Source organism: Schistocerca cancellata, chromosome 2 (assembly GCF_023864275.1).
Source record: "Schistocerca cancellata isolate TAMUIC-IGC-003103 chromosome 2, iqSchCanc2.1, whole genome shotgun sequence".
In the NCBI taxonomy this organism is placed as follows: domain Eukaryota; kingdom Metazoa; phylum Arthropoda; class Insecta; order Orthoptera; family Acrididae; genus Schistocerca; species Schistocerca cancellata.
The window spans coordinates 164,398,698-164,421,445 of record NC_064627.1 but is presented as its reverse complement, the minus strand read 5'-3'; the positions used below and the strand labels follow the sequence as shown (position 1 = coordinate 164,421,445).

The window sequence follows — 22,748 nt, the reverse complement described above, 5'->3', positions numbered from 1 at the left end:
ATGAATCCTTAATGCTGCACTGAAGAAAATTATGATTGACTGTACATGTCTCAGCAAATTTGAAAGTTAATGTGGCAAAGTTAACTTATCTGAAAAGGCAGTCAAAACGGGTGCAATAGTTCATTTCTATCATGTGATATAATATAGGTTCTGTAATGTGTCAATGATAGTACAATGTTACACAAAGAGTCACAAAACCCATATAGAGTATTCCTTTGCAGATTTTAGTCCATGTTTATCACTATCACCTTATGGTTCAGCAGGAAGCTATATTTTAATAGAATTGTTGAAAGATGATTCTGTCAGCATAATTTGAAATATTTACTGTAGATACACTTTATGAACAAGCTCCTTGTACACTCTGGATCTCTTTATGCAATAATAATAGTCAAACATGGAAAATACTCTCTTCATGTGAGTATGCTCCACTTAACTTTCATAATTGAAAGATCTGCTCAGAATAAATTCACCTTGAACTTCAGATTCACCAAATGTCTATGAGAAATTGCAAATTTGACTAACTTGAGAACAGACAAGAAAATAAATCCTTTACAGCTCAAAAAAGAAAAAAAGAGAGAGAGGTTATTAGACAATTTTCCCCTGCCAGACATAGCATTTAAAATAATAATGTACAGAAACACACATTGCTGAGATAATTAGGATATTCTACTTAGTAAGAAACAATTTTCGTGGAACATAATTTTTTGTGAAAACAGCATTAACAAACCTTTATTCTCTCTGTAAGTATTTCAATACTAAAGGAAATCCCTCATTGAAAGGCAGAAAATAAAGAACACTTGCTGCTTTTTGGAGTAATCCCTACTTGAACTAGAGTACAGATACACAGAAAAGGAGATGCATGCATGCATATACATGCCTGTGCCCTGCATGGCGCCATTTGGATGCACAATGCCAGTACTGTATTTTGATAGGTGGAATTGTGTCGGTTAGGGTGGATAAAGGGAGAGAGAAATCAAAAACAGGGAGAGGGGCTGGGTTGGGGAATGGGTGGCTAGCAACTTGGAAGGAGACAACTGGTTCGCCAGCTAGAAATGTGGGATGGCGGAGTGGCAGGTGCACAGGGTAGGTATGTGATGCATGGGTGTCAGAGCCAATGGGGATTGGTGCACACTAAAGATTACATGGGAATGTGAATTGGGAGGGGTTGATAGTATGTTGGGTGGAGGGTGTGGGTTACTGGAGATTAATGCGAAGATAACTACGATCTGTGTAGTTCAGAGAAGCTGATGGTGGAGCTAAGGATCCATATGATCTGGGTCGCGAAGTAGCCATCGAAATTTAGTATGTTATGTTCAGTTGCATGTTGTTCCACTGGGTGGACAGCTTTTGTTATTGGAAACGGTTTGGCAGTGGCTATTCATATTGGTGGACAGCTGATTAGTATTCATACCAACATAAAAAGCTGTATGGTGTTTGCATTAGAACCAGTTTATGACATGACTATCTTCACAGGTGGCCCAATCTCTAGTGGGGTAGCACATGTCATGACTGGAGTAGGAATGCTGGATGGGAGGATTGGCAAAGTCTTGCACCAGGTCTTCCATAGGGATATGATCCCTTATGGCAAGGGGCTGGGAGTTGGATTGGTATAGGGATGGACTAGGATGTTGTGTGGGTTGAGTGAGTGCCAGAAGACCACTTTAGGAGATAGGAGGGTTGGGAAGGACCTTGGTTAGGATATCCCTCATTTCAGGGCATGATGATATATAATCAAAGCTTTGATGAAGGATATGGTTCAGTTGCTCGAATCCAGGACAATATTGGGAGACTAGGCAGATGCTCCTTTGTAGCCGATTATTGTGGGTGATGGGAAGATTATGAATGTTTGAGGATACGGCATGGGAAATCTGTTTGCGGGCTAGGTTTAGAGGATAATGCCCATCTGTGGAAGCCTTTGTGAAACCTTCAGATACGGGGCAAGGTAGTTCTCTTCACAGCGTGTATGTCATCTATGGGTGGCCAGGCTGTATGAAGGGATGTTTTAGTGTGGAAGGGATGGAAGCTGTCAAAATGCAGGTACTGTTGGTGGTTAGTGGGTTTAATGTGGACATTGGTGTGGATGGAGCCATCAGAGTGGTGGAGGTTTGTCCACATTAAACCCACTAACCACCAACATTACCCGTATTTTGACAGCTGCCATGCCTTCCACACCCAAAAATCCCTCCCATAAAGCCTGACCACCTGTGGATAGCATGTCTTTAGTAATGAGAACTTCCTTGCCTAATTTGATGGAGGGCACATGAAGCCTTCACTTACAGGCACCACCCTCCCAAACCTAGTCCGCAAACAAATTTCCTGTGCCATTTTCTCACACACTCCTAATCCTCCCACTATCCCCAAGAATTGGCTACAAAGCAGCACATTCCCCGTATCACCCATTGTGACTTTTGACTGGAGCAACTGAGTCATATTTGAGCCAGGGCTTTGATTAAATATGCCCTGAAATGAGGGACATTCTACCCAAGATCCTTCCCACCCCTCCATAAGTGGTGTTCTGTTGCCCATTAACCTACACGACATCGTATTCCATCCCTATGCCATTTCCACTATCATCCATTTGCCCAATCCACCCATCCTGCACTTCTTACTCCAGGCTTGTCATGGGCTTGTCCTACCTCATCATAGGCCAGGCCAACTGTGGAAGTAGCCGTGTCAGATACCAATTCTGCTGAAAACATTGCACAGCTTTTTATGTCAGTATGACTACTAACCAACTGTCCACCAGAATGAATGGCCACCACCAAACTGTTGCCAATAACAAAGGTGACCGACTGGTGGCACAAATGCACCTGAACACAACATGCTTAATTTTAATAGGTGCTCCACAACCCAGGCCATTTGTGTCCTTCCCTCCACTACCAGCTCATCCGAACAACATAAATGAGTCTTATAATTACAACACATCCTTTGCTCCTGTAACCATCCAAGCCTTAATCCTCAGTAACCCATTGTACCCACACGCTACACTGAACTATTTCCCCTTCCTCCACCCTGTCACCATCTCCCAGTTTGCATCCCGACATCAGCTTCAGCATTGGCTCCGATACCTACACATCACTTGCCTAGCCCAGGCCCCTGGCATCCCTCTCTCTTGGTAAACAGGCTGCCCTCACTTCATCCCCCCCCCAATCCATCCCACCCAATGCAACCCCCATCCAAACCAGTCCACCTGCTGGGGAGGGAGAGGTGGGTGGGGGGGGGGGGAGAGAGAGAGAGAGAGAGAGAGAGAGAGAGAGAGAGAGAGAGAATGTGTGTGTCGACGACTCAACACCTCTGATTTTTAATGAGGGGTCTCCTTTACTCCTAAAATATTTACATTCTACCAGAACTTTATTGTGTATATGTGCGTGATATGTCTCCAAATTAGCACGTCTTCAGTAATTTAACTATCTTGAAAATTTCAAATTAGACTTTATGGATGCTAGCTGTCACTATGTATTATGACATAGCTTTGCAGAGTGCACTCCATGACATATTGTCACTACTTGTAGCACTACAGGTAAAACATCCTGATGTTAAGTGGATGGCTGTGTGTGTAATCATCTGTTTTCATGTGGTATCGTGAACTATACTTAATGTTTTTCTTTTTTTTCTCTTTGTATAATAGAGCAAGAAGGATGTAGTGGTGTTGCCACGAAGGAGATAATGTAATGCATAGGAGATATTACTCATATAGAATTTATAATTAGTTATTTATTATAAGAAATATGATATTTCTCCAGAATGAGATTTTCACTCTGCAGGGGAGAGTGCGCTGCAGAGTCTCGGTCCGGCACACAGTTTTAATCTGCCAGGAAGTTATGATATCTCCGTTTAATATTCTGTATTGCTTCTGATAAGCTGTAGTATATGAAATAATAAAAAAAAAACCTTGTAATGATAAGTATTCTTGCACTTTGTTTCAGATCGTTCATACCTTCGAATCACTGAGCAGGAGTTTGTCACCTTGCCATTTGATGTGAGTTTTATTATGTAATCGAACTTAAGTAGCAAAGACAAGTACTTTAAAGATTCCTCCTGAGTATCAGTATGTTAACACATTGTTTTGTGTGATTTTAGAAACACTAATGTTAAGCCTAAATAGCATGTTTTACTGGATAAATTGAAAGTGTCATGTTCACATTTATTAATGTTGTGATGAAAGGAAAAAGTTTTAGCATTTACTGTAAAGTGTTATTCCTAGATATGTTATGAAATATTTTTGTTTTTATATAATGTTCATTGAAGTTACAAAGTAAAGCTCTATCCTGAAGAAGGGAAAAAAATACATACCATTCATAACTAAAACTGTGTTGTTCAGACCTTATAATTTACAACAGGTTATGGGCCAAGACCACATCTAAAGAACAAAATAGTTCTTTTTAGAAAAATATTTGATTCAATCCAGTGTGTGCCGACAGAAGAATTTTTTGTTGAAACTATATGTTCAGTAGGAACATGGGTACAATTGGAGGTGATAAAGTGAATATTGATAAACTTGAAGCACCTGATAATTTGGCAAAATGTAAGTGGTACATGTCTATGGTGCTCCATTCATATGAACTCAGACAGTGTTATTGGTATGCGCAAACCTGTTGTGTTGCCTCAGGGTTCTACTATTGAACAGAAGGTTGCATATGCAGAATGGCAAAAGAATGATGCGAAAGCAGCAAGTCTTGTGGCAAGCGTACTAAGCAAACCAGTTGGTGAACTGGTGTAGATGTGCAAAAATGCTAAAGAAATATGGAACAAACTACATGCCCAATTTGAACATAGCAGCATTCAATGTTTGAACATGTTAATTGAAAACTTTTTTTGGATTGAACACAATGAGAGAGAAGCACACACGTGACTAAGCTGCAGAAGTTATTTGTAGATCTAAATGATTTAATCAAACATGAAGAGAACAAATTGTCTAAAAGAATATTAAACGGTTGAATTTTATTTATGCTCAGAAAGGAATATGATAATTTTAAAGATCTCTGGGAGACAATGCCAGCGGAAAATCAGAGTTTCTACTTACTTATCGAAAAACTTTGTACCATTGAATTGCGTGAACAAAATGCAATGGACATAATTGCATTTGTTCATTTCTAACGCACGGAAGATGATGATGTTGGAAGAGCGAGCAGAACAAAAATTTCCATGCAGTAAATGTGAACTACTAGGTCACTGGGCAGAGGGGTGGGCAGCGGGGTGTCCACTGGATGCTCTTGATGCACGCGGTGAGAACAGAAGGTGAGTTGTAATACTGTATTTATTTCATGCGCCATGGGTTTGCCTAGTAGAAATTGAATTGACGTAAATAAATGATATTTTGATAGCAGTGCTATGAAGCATATCATTTGGAATAATCAGTACTTCATTTTGTGCAGTGAATTTGATGTTCCTGAAGTGGTTTTATTAGGAAAGCAAGGTAAAATGTGCACACATTGTGGTCAAGGTACAGTCTTTATCGAAATAAGACAAAAAATAAATGGTACAATGCTAGTATGGAAAATGTTTCATATGTCCCCAATGCAAGTACTCATTTCTTCTCAGCCAGAGCAGCTGCTTGTAACAGCTTCAATATAACATTTGGCAGCAAAAGTGTTAGGATTCAGGAAAGAGCCATTGGCAACATCGTCGTGACAGGCTATGTGGAAAATGAGCTGTATGTGTTGAATGTGTGTTGTTTGGCCAGGAAAAGGTAATCAAGTGAACTTCGTGACATCATCTGAAACATTACAAATGCACCATGAAAGAGTTGGTCACCAGAATAAACAAAACATCAAGAATATCTCAAAAAAAATTAACATAATTGCAGAAGGTTGTAAGGATGAATTTTGTGATGGTTGTGCATTAGGAAAGATGCATAGACATAGACTACCATTCAGACAACGAGCAAATCGTTCCACAGCTGCTGATGAATTAATCCATGTAGATATCAATGGAGCAAAGGAGGTGCTTGATGTTATATAAGTTTAACAGACAATTTCAGTAAATTTCACTGAATTTTCTTATTGAAGCACAAAAAGAAGTGTACAATGTGCTTAACAGTTTTAAAAAGAAGCTTGGGAAACCAAAGGCCATGCTGTTAAACAGTTCAGATGTGATCGAGGTAAAGAATTTACTAGCAACAGAGTTAACGAATTGCTCATAGATAAGGGAACAGAATTACTGATACCTCCACCCTATACTCCTGAACAAAGTTGTTTGACTGAAAGTGAAAATAGAACTGTTGAAGCTGCATGTTCAATGCTGAACACAAGCAAACTACCAAGAGGATTGTGGGCAGAAGCTTGCAATACAGCAGTCTATATTTTAAATCGAACTGGAAGGTCTTTGGTTCCAGACAAATTTCATGAATGTGTTTTTTGGAAGATAGGGCTAGAAATTAGTGTACAGTTTTTATCACTTGTCATAATTTAGTAAAGGCAAAAGAAAAAGCGACAGTTGTAAAATTTGTATCCCAGACTTCAGCTGACCTGCATCAGTCAACTGAAGAATAGGATACTAGTGCTAATGAAGGTGAGAAAAATTATGTCTTGCTCGGGGCATTACATTTGTAGTTCAACTGAGACACAGCTCACCAGTGTTACATACATTGGTTTTTGCATCGGCACTAGCACTAGTATCCTATTCTTCAGTTGACCGATATAGGTAGTTTGAATTATGGGTGACACGTTTTACATGTCAGTCTTGTCCCTTCGATAGTAATAGTATCGCCTGAAAAATATCACAGTAATACTAGTGATAGCAAAAAAGTTACAAGTGTGAACTTTGTATCTCATACTTCAGTTGATCTACATAGATTAGCTGAAGAACAGGATACTGTAGCTAGCAAAAGTGAAAAATCAACATAACGTAAAATTTATATCCCATATTGCAGTTGACCTGTATAGATCAACTGAAGTTTTGGATACAACTCATATATATTAACTGATACAGTCCATGCTAATGTTACTTTGTCCCTGTTTTCTTTTTTGCACTAGTATCCTATTCTTCAGTTGAACTACATAGGTCAACTGAAGAATAGGATACTAGGATTCAAAACAGAGATATATCTAAAATTGTATTTAAAATTAGGATGTATGTGATGTATGTCCACCATCTTTGTTCTCTGTCCTGCATTCCTTTGTTTATGAATGTTCATCTATGTCATTATATCTGTGCAATACATCATATTTGGTAACTTGTGACGTCATTGGTCACAGCCAACATGTTGTATCCCATTCTTTAGTATTCCAGAAAACTTGATCACCTCAGAATTTTTTGTACTGGTTGCTATGTTCACATAAACAAACATTTTTGTTCAAGGTTTGATGATAAGGCTGTTTTTGGTCATCTTGTTGGGTATGTCAATGACAAAGATGGATGTAGAGTCTGGACTCCAGCTGAAACATATGAATTTTCTGATGAAGATAAATTGGAGAATTGAAGACAATGAAGCAAATCCGACTGGATAGAAAACTGTAAGTGCAAACAAAAATTAATGTTGGCAAACATAAGGATTCAAGCTGTTTCACTAATGTATTGCAGTCAAATAAAAAGGAAAAATGGACACAAGTTAGTAATGAAGAAATAGAAGCGCTAAAGAGAAACAATACATGGATGTTAATTGGATGTCCCACGAATGCCAAAGTATTGCAGAATCACTGTGTTCTACGACTACAGTTATTAGCTGATGGAAACACTCTCTTCAAAGCCCGATTAGTTGCTAAAGGGTGTACTTTCTGCTCCCTGAATACATATTCAGGGAGCAGAAAGTAGGTAATGAAAACACATATAGTCCTATTGCATGTTATGACAAAATTAAAGTTTTGCTAATGGTAGCTACTACAAAGAAGGTGGTGTTAAAACAATTTGATGTTTAGCTGATGGAAACACTCTCTTCAAAGCCCGATTAGTTGCTAAAGGGTGTATTCAGGGAGCAGAAAGTAGGTAATGAAAACACATATAGTCCTATTGCATGTTATGACAAAATTAAAGTTTTGCTAATGGTAGCTACTACAAAGAAGGTGGTGTTAAAACAATTTGATGTGAAGATGGCCTTTTGAATGGAATACTTCAAGGTGAAATGTGTATGGAACAACCAGAAAGCTCCGGAGATACTACATATTGAGTGTGTCTCGTGAAAGCACCGCACAGCTGGAGCAAACGTTTTATGGGAGTTGTGATTAACGTGGGTTTTCAAAACGGTGTGTCAGATCCTTGTTTGTTTTATTGTAAATACAATGGAAATAGACTTTATACAGCAATTTACATTGATGATGGTCTAATTGTTGGCAGAAACAAAGAAGAAATTGCAGCTTTTCGGGACACTTTACAACATGAATTTGATATAATACTTAGAATCCTTGAAAATTTCCTTGGCATAAAAATAAAGTGAAATGAAGATGGAGTGATTTTGATAAGTCACGAAAAACACACACAACAAATATTGGAATGCTTTTGAGTGGCAAATGCAACAGGATTTCAACTCCCATTGGATATGGAGAAACTGATCACAATGACACAGTTTTATCCTCTGTCCCTTATCATGAGGCAGTTGGATGTCTTATGTATCTCTCTATAGCAGCTCGTCAAGATATAACTTTTGCAGTGAATAAGGCTGCTCGAGCTATGAAAAAATCAGCCACTGAGGATTGAAATCATGTGAAATGCATATTTTGGTGTATGAAAGGTACATTTAATTATGGAATTATCTGTGATAGAGAAGAAAAATTGAGAATTTACCGTGATCCTGATTTTGCTGGCGACAAGCGGACAAGACGTTCAACAACTAGCATTGTGGAAAAGTGCTCTGCTGGTGCAATATCATGGAAAAGTCAGCTGCAGAATGTTGTGGCTACATTTACAACTGAAGCAGAAATTATTTCAGAAAGTGAAAGAGACAGAGAATTAATTTGGTTATGTTGTTTATTAAGCAAATCGGTTGACATTCTGGGACAACCACCAATGCTTTATGTTGACAATGCCAGTGCATTAAAATTAGCAAAAAGCCCTGAATATCATCATCAGTCAAAACATGTTGAGGCCCGACACTCTTGCGTTGGTGAAAAATTTCTGAATGGTGAAATTATGTTGGAACATACTGAAGGAAAGAACCAGTTGGCTAATCTTGTGACAAAGCCACTTGAGCGACTTACATTGATGCTGATTTTTTTTCTTCTTCGGATCAATTCTCCAATTTATCTTCATCAGAAAATTCATGTTTCAGCTGGAGTCCAGACTCTACATCCATCTTTTTAGCATATGACAGGTAGCCGGGGACCAAATGTGTTTGCTGCGTACAAATACTTTGTAGAGGCCCCAAAAAAGTCCACATTTTAAAGTTTAAGGCCCTAAAAATTATATAAAAGCCCTTTTTAAAAGATTCATTGCTTTTTCTCACAATTATACTTGCGGAAATAAACGTTCATATATGAGACAACAGCCAGGGAGGAAAGCAACAGGTTACCGTCCATATGCAATTTGCCTACAATAAGAAGGCAGGTGGATACTATATGGGGAAATAGGATGTAAGGGCCAGACGGTTAAAGGGCAAGTTCAAGCAACCTACGGATGTGCGCACCTCTTTTCATACAGAAGCTGGGATGTATTGTTCGCAAGCATTATATATATGGTAAGCGTCAGACGCGATATCGCACTTTTTTGTAGCAAATTAAATTAAGGCTGTTGTAATTCAACGATCCCAAACACCCACTATTGTTAGATCGCAGAGCTTGGCAAATAGCTAGAATGGGGAATATAGGACAGATGACACGAAGGGAACGAAACACATCAACATTACACAAAGTACAAGGCACCTTCTTTCTGTAATCAAATGTAATCTGTATAAATTTCCAACAACACAACTACATGCATGCGCATTTGTGCATGCGTAATTTCCTGGCTGTGCGCAAAATGCATTGCTACCCACCTTCGGTGGAAATCTTTGCGCTTTTTAGCATACGACAGGTAGCCGAGGCCCAAGTCTGACTGTGTAGTGTGTTGAGGTTGTGGTGTGATGCAAATCATGCGCAATAGTGTCTGTGGATTCCAAAGGGAGCTTGCTTAAGTTCGTAGATGATTACACACCAAGACGAAAGTCATATGTAGTGCCCCCTCCAAAGATAATTTCAATAAAACTTCGAGATCTGTTGCCTTGAGTGTCAGGTATTATGTAAAAGGTCTCCGATCATATTTATGTAAAGAATAAGATACTGTAAGTTTACCCCCCTGCGGGTTCGGGGATTAGAATAGGCCCGCGGTATTCCTGCCTGTCATAAGAGGCGACTAAAAGGTGTCTCAACTGTTTCGGCCTTATGTGATGGTCCCCTCTCCGGTTTGACCTCCATCTTTCTAAATTAATCTGAAGAGCGAGCCAATTGGGGAAGGGCGCCTTACATGGTGCACTGTATCCGTCGTGCATTGACACCTTTAGCCGGGTTTTTCGTCGTTGCAGTGGTGTCCGGCTCGTTTTCCATCTCTTGGGCGAGGATACGTCCCTGGGTGCGATTACCACACTGCACTCTGCAGTGTTGCTTTTCACTGTGACGACGACCTTGGACCTTCTTGCACCTAAGATCCAGCACGGTAGCCAGTCCGTTGTGGTGGGGCCGCCATGTACCCTGTTGGTTGTAGCCCCCTGACAACACAGGGATCGCTCTACTGATGCCTGCGCCGTTAACTCCCCACGTATGCCAAGGAGTAGATGCCCATCTCCCTGGGGCATCGGGACTCCCGGCAATGGCCATCCTGCCAGGTGGCCTTTGCTGTGGCTGGGTGGCGCCCGTGGGGAGGGCCCTTGGTCGGAGTAGGTGGCATCAGGGTGGATGACACGCAATGAAGCGTGGCACATCTTCTCTTGCTGGTGGCCAGCCACCAGCAGTCTCTAAGCATTCGAGGGCCCATTTTAAAGGTAACGTTTATGACCCCAAATCGTTCCCCTCCCTCGCCACACCATGGGAGGAACGAAGGGCAGTGAAACGTATTCGCCCAGATATCTTGTCTGTACCAGAGCTGATGGGGAATCTTTTCTATCCGTGAAGCCTCAGTTCTTTGTAGAGCATTTAGAGGACAAGTATGGGGAGGTGGAGGGCTTGTCCAAGATGCGGTCCGGATCGGTATTGATAAAAACGGCATCCTCCGCCCAGTCGCGGGCCTTGCTCGCTTGTACTAAGCTGGGGGATGTCTCCGTCACTATCACGCCCCATAAAAGTCTGAATATGGTCCAGGGCATTATCTTCCACAGGGATCTCCTTTTACAGTCCGATGACGAGCTGCGCGCCAACTTGGAGTGCCGAGGTGTCCATTTCGTCCGGCGCGTCCACCGGGCTCCGAGGGATTGTCAAGTTGCCACCGGTGCCTTCATCTTGGCCTTCGAGGGTGACACGTTACCTGAGAAGGTCAAGGTGATGGTGTACCGTTGTGATGTCAAGCCATATATCCCTCCCCCGATGCGGTGCTTCAAGTGTTGGAAGTTTGGCCATATGTCTTCACGCTGTGCTTCTGACCTCGTCTGTCGTGATCCTGATCATCCCTGTGCCCCGCCTCCAATCTGTGTGAGTGAACTGTGGTGCGCACCATCCGCCTTGCTCGCCAGACTGTCCGATTCTGCAGAAGGAATGGAAGATCATGGAAATCAAGACTCTCGACCGCCTGACATACACTGAGGCGAAGCGGAAATATGATCGGCTTCATCCAGTGCGCATGACAGCTTCTTATGCCGCAACTGTCACTCCTGCTACAGTTCCATCCGCTCCAGTCAGCTCTCAGAGTCGAAGTCCCACACCTGCCCCCTTGATGGTGGGGGGCACTAAACCCACTGTTGCTCCTGCTCCATCTACTTCAGGAGCAACACCCCCCCAACCATCGGGGACATCAGTTCCCCCTTCCCAGCTGTAGAAGCGTAAGACTTCTTCAGCTACTCTCGTAAGGAAGGGGTCCCTTGGGGACCTCCCTTCTCAAGTTCCGACTGGTACCAAGGCCGACAGCCGCAAGTGGCTTAAACAACCGCCGGTCCCTGGTCGTCGGGACACACGGTCATCGTCTGTCCCCGAGACTGACCCAGTGCCGCCCTCCCAGCCTGAACCACCAAAGGCACAGCGCGAGAAGCAGAAGAAGAAGAAACTCCCCAAGGCTACCGACATTGCGGTGGCACCCATTCCACCGCTTCCTACAAGCTCTGCGTCTGAGGATCAGGTGGAGATCCTGGCGTCCGCTGAGGACATGGATCTCTCCAGTCCATCGGACGCAATAGATGGCTGTTGTCCAGGTGGTGACTCAGTAGCAGCAGGGGCCCAGGAGGCGTAATCTGCCTCCCCAGTCCCTTCACGCCTTTCCCATCCATGGCCAATACCATCCTCCAGTGGAACTGCAGCGGTTTCTTCCACCATCTAGCTGAGCTCCGCCAACTTATCAGCCTTCATCCTTTCCTTTGCATTGCTCTGCAGGAAACTTGGTTTCCAGCAATGCGAACCCCCACCCTCCGTGGCTATCGGGGTTATTTTAAGAACCGGGCAGCTTATGAAAGGGTGTTTGGTGGCGTCTGCATATATGTCCTTAACTCTCTTCACAGCGAGTTTGTACCTCTACAAACAGCTTTAGAGGCTGTCGCTGTTCGGGTGTGGACGCCACAGGCTATTACCGTCTGCAGTATTTACCTTCCACCGGATGGTGCTGTCGCGCAGCATGTCCTGGCTGCTCTGATAGCCCAACTGCCGCCACCTTTCTTGTTGCTGGGCGATTTCAATGCCCACAACCCTCTACGGGGTGGGACTGTCTCCGATGACCGCGGTCGTGCCGTGGAGCATTTGTTGGCTCAGCTCGACCTTAGCCTCTTGAATACCGGTGCTCCCACGCATTTCAGTGTGGCCCATGGCTCGTTCTCGGCCATCGATCTCTCTCTTTGCACCCCCGGACTTGTCCCATCCCTCCACTGGAGAGTGCATCCTGACCTGTGTGGTAGTGACCATTTTCCCATCTATTTGTCACTGCCTCAGTGTCATTCCTCTGGGCGCCTGCCCCGCTGGGCTCTCCACAGGGCTGACTGGCCGAGTTTTACTTCCGCGGCAACCGTTGAGTCTCCCCCACAGGGTGACATTGACGAGGTGGTCCGTGTCTTAACCACGTCAATCATTTCGGCGGCCGAGGCTGCCATCCCCCGCTCTTCTGGACTCCCTCGGAGGAAGGCTGTACCCTGGTGGTCGCCAGATTGCTGAGGCTATTCGCGACCGTAGGCGGGCCCTCCAGCGTCATAGGCGGCACCCATCTCTCGAGACCCTCATCGCCTTTAAGAGGCTCCGCGCCTTCGCCCGTCGTCTTATTACACGGCGTAAGCAGGAATGCTGGGAGCGGTATGTCTCATCCTTGGGCTCCTGTGTCTCCCCCTTGCTCGTGTGGTCCCAGATACGGCGGATTTATGGACACCAGACCCCTATGGGTGTCCCTGGGATCTCCTTGGATGGCGCTGTCTGCATGGACGCTGCTGCCATTGCTGAACACCTTGCTGCGCACTTTGCTCAGAGCTCTGCGACTGCAACTTATCCCCCCGCCTTTCGCACTCTCAAGGAGCGAGCCGAGCAGACGCCGTTATCGTTCCGCACACGTCGTTCTGAAACATACAATGCTCCATTCAGCGAGAGGGAATTCCTCGCTGCCCTCGCCGATTGCCCTGATACAGCACCAGGACCGGACTGCATCCACGCACAGATGCTGAAGCATCTCTCCAGGGACTGCCAGAGACACATCCTCACCATCTTTAACCACATTTGGAGTGAGGGCGTGTTCCCGTCGCAATGGCGAGAGGGTGTTATTGTCCCCATCTTGAAGCCCGGTGCGGACCCACTGGCGGTGGACAGCTATCGTCCCATTACCCTCACCAACGTTTTGTGCAAATTGCTCGAACGTATGGTGGGGCGGCGTTTGTGTTGGGTCCTTGAGTCGCGCGGTCTCCTCACTCCATCCCAGGGTGGCTTCCGTCGGGGCCGGTCTGCCACGGACAATTTGGTGCGGCTGGAATCTGCTATCCGTACGGCCTTTGCCCGACGTCAGCATCTCGTTGCTGTATTTTTCGATCTGCGGAAGGCGTATGACACCACATGGAGGCATCACATCCTTGCCACGTTGTATGAGTGGGGTCTTCGTGGTCGGCTCCCGGCTTTTCTTCAAACCTTTTTATTGCGCCGCTCTTTCCGGGTGCAAGTCGGTGCCGCCTCTAGTTCATCTTATATACAGGAAAATGGGGTCCCGCAGGGCTCGGTGTTGAGCGTCTCCTTATTTCTAGTGGCCATTAATGGTCTGGCTGCAGCCGTGGGGTCGTCGGTGTCTCCTTCTTTGTATGCCGATGACTTCTGCATCTCATTTAGCTCCACGACTATGGGAGTCGCCGAACGCATTTTGCAAGTCGCCGTTCGCAAGGCAGCATCATGGGCTCTGACTCATGGTTTTCAGTTCTCTGCAGCCAAGACTCGAGTTATGCACTTCTGCAGGCGTTGGACGGTCCACCCTCATCCTGAACTTTACCTCGACGGCCACCTGCTTGAAGTGGTGGACACTTGCCGCTTCTTGGGACTCGTGTTTGATGCCTGGCTCACATGGGTTCCTCATATTACTCAGCTGAAGCAAAAATGCTGGCGGCACCTCAACGCCCTCCGCTGCCTTAGCCACACGTCTTGGGGTGCAGATCGCTGCACGCTGCTGCGATTGTACAGAGCCCTTGTGCAGTCCCGGCTTGATTATGGGAGCCTCGCCTATGGGTCTGCATCACCCTCAGTGTTGAAGTTCTTGGACCCCATACACCGCTGTGGGGTTCGGCTTGCAACTGGCGCTTTTCGTACAAGCCCCGTGGATAGTCTACTGGTGGAGACCGGGGTTCCCCCGCTGCGAATTCGCCGCCATCGACTGCTCGCCGACTATGCTGTCCACGTGCATTGCTCGCCAGGCCATCCAAATCGTCGCCTGCTTTTCCCTGCCATGGTCCTCCATCTGCCCGAACGGCGACCTAGGTCTGGGCTTTCCGTAGCTGTCCGCGTCCAGTCCCTGCTGTCGGAACTGGGGTCATTCCCTCTTCTGCCTCCCTTCCGGGTCCGTGCACCTACGCCTCCCTGGTGTTTGTCCCGTCCGTCCGTCCGTCTGGACTTGGCACAGGGACCCAAGGACTCGGTTCCGCCTGTGGCCCTCCGTCGCCGTTTTCTTGCGCTCCTCGCCCCCTTTTCGGACTGTGAGACTGTCTACGCTGATGGTTCCCTGGTTGATGGTCGCACTGCCTACGCTTTTGCTCACGCAGCCCATGTTGAGCAGCGCTCCTTGCCGGCTGGCTGCAGTATTTTTACTGCAGAGCTGGTGGCCATATTGCGCGCTCTTGAGCATATGCGTTTCTGCTCAGGTAGGTCCATCGTCATCTGCAGTGACTCCCTGAGCAGCCTTCAGGCCATCGACTGCTGCTATCCCTCTTCTCCTCTGGTGTCCTCTATTCAGGAGTCTGTTTCCGCCATTGCCCGTTCTGGTCGTTCGGTGGTCTTGGTTTGGACGCCAGGTCATGTTGGCATCCCGGGGAACGAACGTGTCGACAGGCTGGCCAAAGGGGCGATCGACGCCCCAGCTTTGGAAATCGGCCTCACGGCTCGCGATCAGCAGCTGGTGTTGCGCCGTAAGGTGCTTGGGATGTGGTCTGCTGAGTGGCGAGGCATGACAGCGCCTAATAAACTGCGGGCTGTCAAGGAGATGACCGATGTGTGGCGCTCCTCCCTGCGGTCTTCTCGCAGGGACTCTGTTATCCTGTGTCGGCTCCGCATCGGCCATACATACCTGACGCACGGCCATCTTTTGCGTCAGGAGGATCCCCCCCTGTGTCGGTGTGGGTCCCGGCTGACGGTCGTCCACATTTTATTGGAGTGTCCCCGACTGCGCACCCTCCGGCAGTCTTTTAATCTCCCGGGCACTTTGCCTTTGGTTTTAAGCGACAATGCCTCCGTGGCTGATGACGTGTTACATTTTATCCGTGGTAGTCCTTTTTATGGTTCCATTTAGGGAGGTCCAGCTCCTTTCCCTTTGTGTGTCTCTTGTCATCGAGTCTCTCATATTTGGTTGCAGATTTTAGTGTGTAGTCGGTTGGTTGACTCTTTCCCTTTTTTGTAGTCGTGGCCAGTCAACCAGTCTCCGGCCGTCTCCTTTTCTTCTGTTTTCTTTGTCTGGTGTTCATCTGTACTCTTCGTGTCTGTAGTTTTCGTTACCGCATTTGTGTTCTTTTAGGGCCTGGGGGGAGTCTCCTTCCCCTTGGGGTTTTACTTGCTTCGTGCATATATGTCTCGCCTGTTTTTGGAATGGGGGACTGATGACCTTAGCTGTTTAGTCCCCCTTAAACATCCCAACAACCACCACCACCACCACCACCACCACCACCACCACCACCACCACTGTAAGTTTAGAAGTAGAAAAACTGAGAAGAATAAGCCAAACATTTAAGGAAAGTGTAGGCTTATATGAAAATTGTGGACAAACACTTGTGCTATGGTGACTTAAACCACAACATGTGGGTAGCCTGACATTTTAACAAAAGAAGTGATGGGGTATGTTTAGCTCCTAAAAAACTTCTAAAATTGAAATGAAGTACAATGATGATGAAAGAAAAACAAAATTAAAAAAATACGACCTGCATTGTAATGGATTCTGGCGTCTATCAAATTCCCAAATTTGTCGAGTGCTAGGATGTTAATCCATGTAACATCTTTCATGATTAAAATTGTATAAACAAAATACAAATTAGGCATTGAAAGTTAATTAACCTTCACATAACGACTAAGAACCTCCCATCAATATTTCCCTGTTTCAAGGAATGCTCATTGAAATGCCTTAAAAAAAAGTAAATAGTTCAAAATGGTATTTAAGTCGCAATTTACTCACCAACGAAATTTTATTGCTAGCCTTATTGCCGCAGTTTCCCGAGCAGAAAATCTAAAATCACGCTGTGACCTCATCTGAAATTTGCAGACAAAATATTGTCATTACCTCGTATTTCTCGTACCTCTGGTATTTAGATACTTATTCACCTACTATTCCTTTTGTGTTTTCTTTTCTTTATCATCTTTTCATCACAATAAACGCGGCAAGAGCTCCCAAGCAAAGAAGTGGGTTCATAGCACAATGTTTGCACGATGAGGCTTAAGTCCCATAGTGCTCAGAGCCATTTTTTTGCACGATGAGGCAACGTGTGGACACGAGAACTCCCATATGTACATGCGTTCTTTCCATAATACTTCGTGTTTGCCCCTTTATCCCCGTGCGTCTGCCATTGCGCACGACGAAAACGGCATCGTGTGGACATAGCTTTACATTTTCCATCATTTTTCCATACGTATTTATTTGATTATGGTGAATAATGCTTTACAGCAAAATAAGTTTGTGAAAAAATGATTAATATAGAAAAACCTCTCACATCCGGTACTGGTTGGTGCTCACCGATTATGTGATTCAGATAATTCAAGATTAGAAAAAGATTCCCCAAAATATCACTTCAATTTGATACTATAAACATCATAGGTTATACTATAAACATCATAGGTATTTCCGCAGACAACGAGGGTATCGAGATATCCCGTTCGAGGCATCGCGCATAGTTTGGTTGGTGTTAGCTTGTTTACATTTGCTCATAAGTATTCTTGAAATACATTACGAAGAACAAAGCAAACAGAAAGTAAGTGAAATCATTGTCGTCTTTTTTATTTAAAATACCGATCTGTACAGTTTCTGGTTCGCGTAAGCAATTCTTATTCTGGCACTCGTACTTCACGCTGGTCACACTATTATAAGACAATCTGAATATTTAAAGAGGTCATTTGTATTCTTTCTGGAAGATGCTAGTTTCTTTTCCACAGGTTTCTGATAGAAAGACTGGATAGAAATATATTTTTCTTTATTTGTAATTGTTCTCGTTAATGCTAGAATGTAAACGAACTAGTAAGCAATAGACGTGCACCACTGTAATATCTCAACCATTCACATTAAGAGATACAACAAGAATTGTTTTAATATTGGTATACGGACAGCTTTTCCCTCAAATCCTTTGAAACACCATGACTTCGTGGCTAGATGTAAGGTTTATTTTCTTTAAACCTTTATAATGCTGGAGCCACACCTGCGTATATCGTCACGAAGGTTCGCACAATAATACGATACACGAAATGTAACCAGCCATTATCGGCTATCGTCACGAATATTCGGGCGGCGTACCAGCTATCGCCCTGCTGGCAATAATGTAGTGGCTGAGCACGCTAAATATTCTGCTACGTGCAGGGATTAGCGTTTCTCATTTCGATTGTTGTTCTGTGATTGATTACGCGTTACGACTAAATGAAAAGGAGTTATTGTACTACATTCATACATGCCTGAAATAATTGTTAGTACACTTGTAGAAGTGAAGAAACTCGACAAAAGCCTGGAAATGGTATTGCGGCCATCATTAGTAATTGCAGGATACAATTATTAAGCCGCTAATGTGAACAACGCATTAGCGCGCATTTTAAGTAGCAGAATATAGGAAGCTTCGACACGCACTGCTTCGTCACAATAGACGCAGGTATGGCCGCAGCGGTAGAATTGCTTTGTCCAGTAGGTATGCGTTACGGTTTCCGACACCACACTTAATAACTTGCTACGCCTAAAATTATGCCTCAAAACAAGCAGTTTTGTGAGTACGTTCGATTCATCGGATGCATTTGAAAGGCAAAATTTGATACCAAGTTTCTGAGTCAGGGAAACTGTGAAAGAGGGCACAAATTGCTTGACCCCGAAGCGGCGCTCGCAATATGACCGATTGGCAGCAACCAAAAGCCAAGAAGAATACACCTGGTTCAAATGACGCTAGAACTGGGCCCCTAGCAAATGAAACTGCAAACTGCGTCGTTAAAATTTATGTTCGGTGGGGGGTTGTAAATCTCATTGTATTCTCTTATGGACAGTACGAAATCGAATTTATTAATTCAGCGGCAGTGTACAGAGGACATTGTAATAATTGCACTATGTGATCATCAGCCTGAGTCCAGATTTGAGAAGTTGTACTCTACTATAGAAATTTGATGAAATTATTGGACTGTATGGTCCTTCAGAAAGGACCTTAATACTAAATGTTTACCCGAATTTAACTTTCCTCCCATGAAATTGCATATACATACAGTAGCTAATGAAAATTACATTCAACATATAATGTTAATGACGGCCATACTGACAGCTGCTGTGAACTTAAAATCATTTTAACACAAAAAAAACCTCAACTCTATAGTTTCCAAACAAAAAAAGAAAAACATTAACATTAGAATAGGTGGCTACTCTGTGAAAACAAGTTTTTAAAAATTTGGTGTTAGATGCTGAAATAATTTGGTCCATAAAATGTGTGACTAATAATTTTTCAAGCAAGTCTCATAAGGATATCGGTAATGTTTTTCAGCAAATGTTTCCAGACAGTGACATTGCAAAACAGTTTTCATGTGGACCAACTAAGTGTGCATACTTGGCCAGCTTTGGGGTAGCATGATATTTCATGAACATACTGTTTGATAAAATTAATAATACGTATAGTTTCACATTATGCTTTGATGAAGCAAAGCATTAAATAAATCTTTATAGACCAAGCAAATGGATTTACACACACGTTATTGGGATGATAAAACGATATCTATCTTCTGCTTACTTAGGCCACAGTACAGCCGAGGATGCTATGAAAACATTTTATGATTTAACAAATAAACTGGACTTAACGAGAGTTAATTCAGATTTCAATGAATGGCCCAGCTATTAATTGGAAACCATTCGGTGTGAGTCAAGGAAATTTAAATCAAGAGCTCAATAAAAAGGTGCTTAATTTAGGTAGCTGTGACCTGCATGTAATGAAAAATGCTTTTAAGTCAACAGTTGTGGTGCTGTTAGGTAACCCACAGCGCAGCAAGGTAGCACCAAAGCGGATGGGAAAAAAACATCTTTTATTGTTCTGAGGCTAAAAACTGCATAAACAAAATGACACCACTTTCTAAATGTTGTGGAACCGGCACAAGACGTGTTCCTTATCCTGCCGATCAGAGTGCCTTGAGGGTCACTTTCAGAATCAGTTACACAATGTGTGCCCTCAATTCAGGTACATCAGTAATTGGAGCACTGAACACAGCATCTTCCAGATAAACCCACAGCCAAATCAGGTGACCTGGACAGCCAAGATGTAGAGAAACAACAGCCGATAGTTGTAGCATTTCCGAAATGCCTCTGCAGTAGCCACCTCACTGGCTGTACAATGTGCAGAGGGCCGCCATCTTATATAAAAATGATCCTACCCACACATCCACGCTGTTGAAGTATAGGAATGACGTTGAGACACAAAAGACTCTCATTGCGTTTACTAGTGGTGGTACAGGTAACAGGATCCTCAGGACTCATCTCCTTGAAAAAATTCAATGTTACAACAAACAATGCTGTCAACCTGCACCACACAGTCATCTTTACAGAATGAAGTGGTACCGTTTATTGTGTTTGTGGATTTACGTCCATTTTCTGCAGGTCTGCTGATTGATATGCTCTTGGAGATGGAAATTATCTTCATCTGCCCATAGAATGTTCCATGGCCATTCATTGTCCACTTCTATGCGAACAAGGAATTCCATAGAAATGTTTGTCTTGCCGGCTAATCAACTGGAAGCAATGCCTGAACATGGGTGATGTTGTATAGATAGCAAAGTATGATGTTTCGTAGGATTTTATGCATGATGCTTGCAGACATATCCAACTTTCAGGCAATTTCCTGTGCACTGCATGTTTGCTCACCACTGCTCGACCTCTCCTGAAATGCTGTGGCCACATCTTTGGCGTGTGGTGGATCAGGTACCTTCCTCCCTCTGGCTCATTGCACTTCAAAAGAACCTGTCTTTTAGAATTTTGTAATCATTTTCTCCAGACCCTTAGCAGACATTGTATCAGTGCCTTTTGTCATACCCTTCAGTGCGTGCAACTTCTGCAGAGCTACTTGACGCACAGTCGCTGTTCTTGTAAAAGAGCTTTACGTGTGCACCATGCGAACCTTCGTGGAGACAGTCATGTTGTAGGTCTCAGATGCAAATTGAGGAAGAGCCATGTGCCACTTGTCTGATGGGGAGCATATTCTAACACTTGCAGTGCCATCTATTGGTCAATTTATCACTGAATTCTTTTATTCTGTGACGTTCCTCTGTGTCAATAATTGATGTGGCCAAACAAATACACTCCTGGAAATGGAAAAAAGAACACATTGACACCGGTGTGTCAGACCCACCATACTTGCTCCGGACACTGCGAGAGGGCTGTACAAGCAATGATCACACGCACGGCACAGCGGACACACCAGGAACCGCGGTGTTGGCCGTCGAATGGCGCTAGCTGCGCAGCATTTGTGCACCGCCGCCGTCAGTGTCAGCCAGTTTGCCGTGGCATACGGAGCTCCATCGCAGTCTTTAACACTGGTAGCATGCCGCGACAGCGTGGACGTGAACCGTATGTGCAGTTGACGGACTTTGAGTGAGGGCGTATAGTGGGCATGCGGGAGGCCGGGTGGACGTACCGCCGAATTGCTCAACACGTGGGGTGTGAGGTCTCCACAGTACATCGATGTTGTCGCCAGTGGTCGGCGGAAGGTGCACTTGCCCGTCGACCTGGGACCGGGCCGCAGCGACGCACGGATGCACGCCAAGACCGTAGGATCCTACGCAGTGCCGTAGGGGACCGCACCGCCACTTCCCAGCAAATTAGGGACACTGTTGCTCCTGGGGTATCGGTGAGGACCATTCGCAACCGTCTCCATGAAGCTGGGCTACAGCCCCGCACACCGTTAGGCCGTCTTCCGCTCACGCCCCAACATCGTGCAGCCCGCCTCCAGTGGTGTCGCGACAGGCGTGAATGGAGGGACGAATGGAGACGTGTCGTCTTCAGCGATGAGAGTCGCTTCTGCCTTGGTGCCAATGATGGTCGTATGCGTGTTTGGCGCTGTGCAGGTGAGCGCCACAATCAGGACTGCATACGACCGAGGCACACAGGGCCAACACCCGGCATCATGGTGTGGGGAGCGATCTCCTACACTGGCCGTACACCACTGGTGATCGTCGAGGGGACACTGAATAGTGCACGGTACATCCAAACCGTCATCAAACCCATCGTTCTACCATTCCTAGACTGGCAAGGGAACTTGCTGTTCCAACAGGACAATGCACGTCCGCATGTATCCCGTGCCACCCAACGTGCTCTAGAAGGTGTAAGTCAACTACCCTGGCCAGCAAGATCTCCGGATCTGTCCCCCATTGAGCATGTTTGGGACTGGATGAAGCGTCGTCTCACGCGGTCTGCACGTCCAGCACGAACGCTGGTCCAACTGAGGCGCCAGGTGGAAATGGCATGGCAAGCCGTTCCACAGGACTACATCCAGCATCTCTACGATCGTCTCCATGGGAGAATAGCAGCCTGCATTGCTGCGAAAGGTGGATATACACTGTACTAGTGCCGACATTGTGCATGCTCTGTTGCCTGTGTCTATGTGCCTGTGGTTCTGTCAGTGTGATCATGTGATGTATCTGACCCCAGGAATGTGTCAATAAAGTTTCCCCTTCCTGGGACAATGAATTCACGGTGTTCTTATTTCAATTTCCAGGAGTGTATAATAGCAATTTTTAGAAAGCAAGGCCAATGGAACATGGAACGACTAAGCAAAGTTCAGGAAAAGCATCACCTTTTAGTCATACACTTTATTTAAACAAGCCAAGATTTTTCAGTTAAAC

The 22,748-nt window shown here is 44.7% G+C and overlaps 1 protein-coding gene across 1 annotated transcript in view; it reads left to right on the top strand.

Moving 5' to 3' along the window:
- Positions 1-22,748, top strand: part of LOC126161456 (ER membrane protein complex subunit 5) — a 75,593-nt gene that overhangs the window by 36,070 nt on the left and 16,775 nt on the right. The window contains exon 2 of the mRNA XM_049917276.1: positions 3,927-3,979. Within this exon, the coding sequence (XP_049773233.1) occupies positions 3,927-3,979 (53 nt within the window). The remainder of the gene's footprint in view (positions 1-3,926; positions 3,980-22,748) is intronic.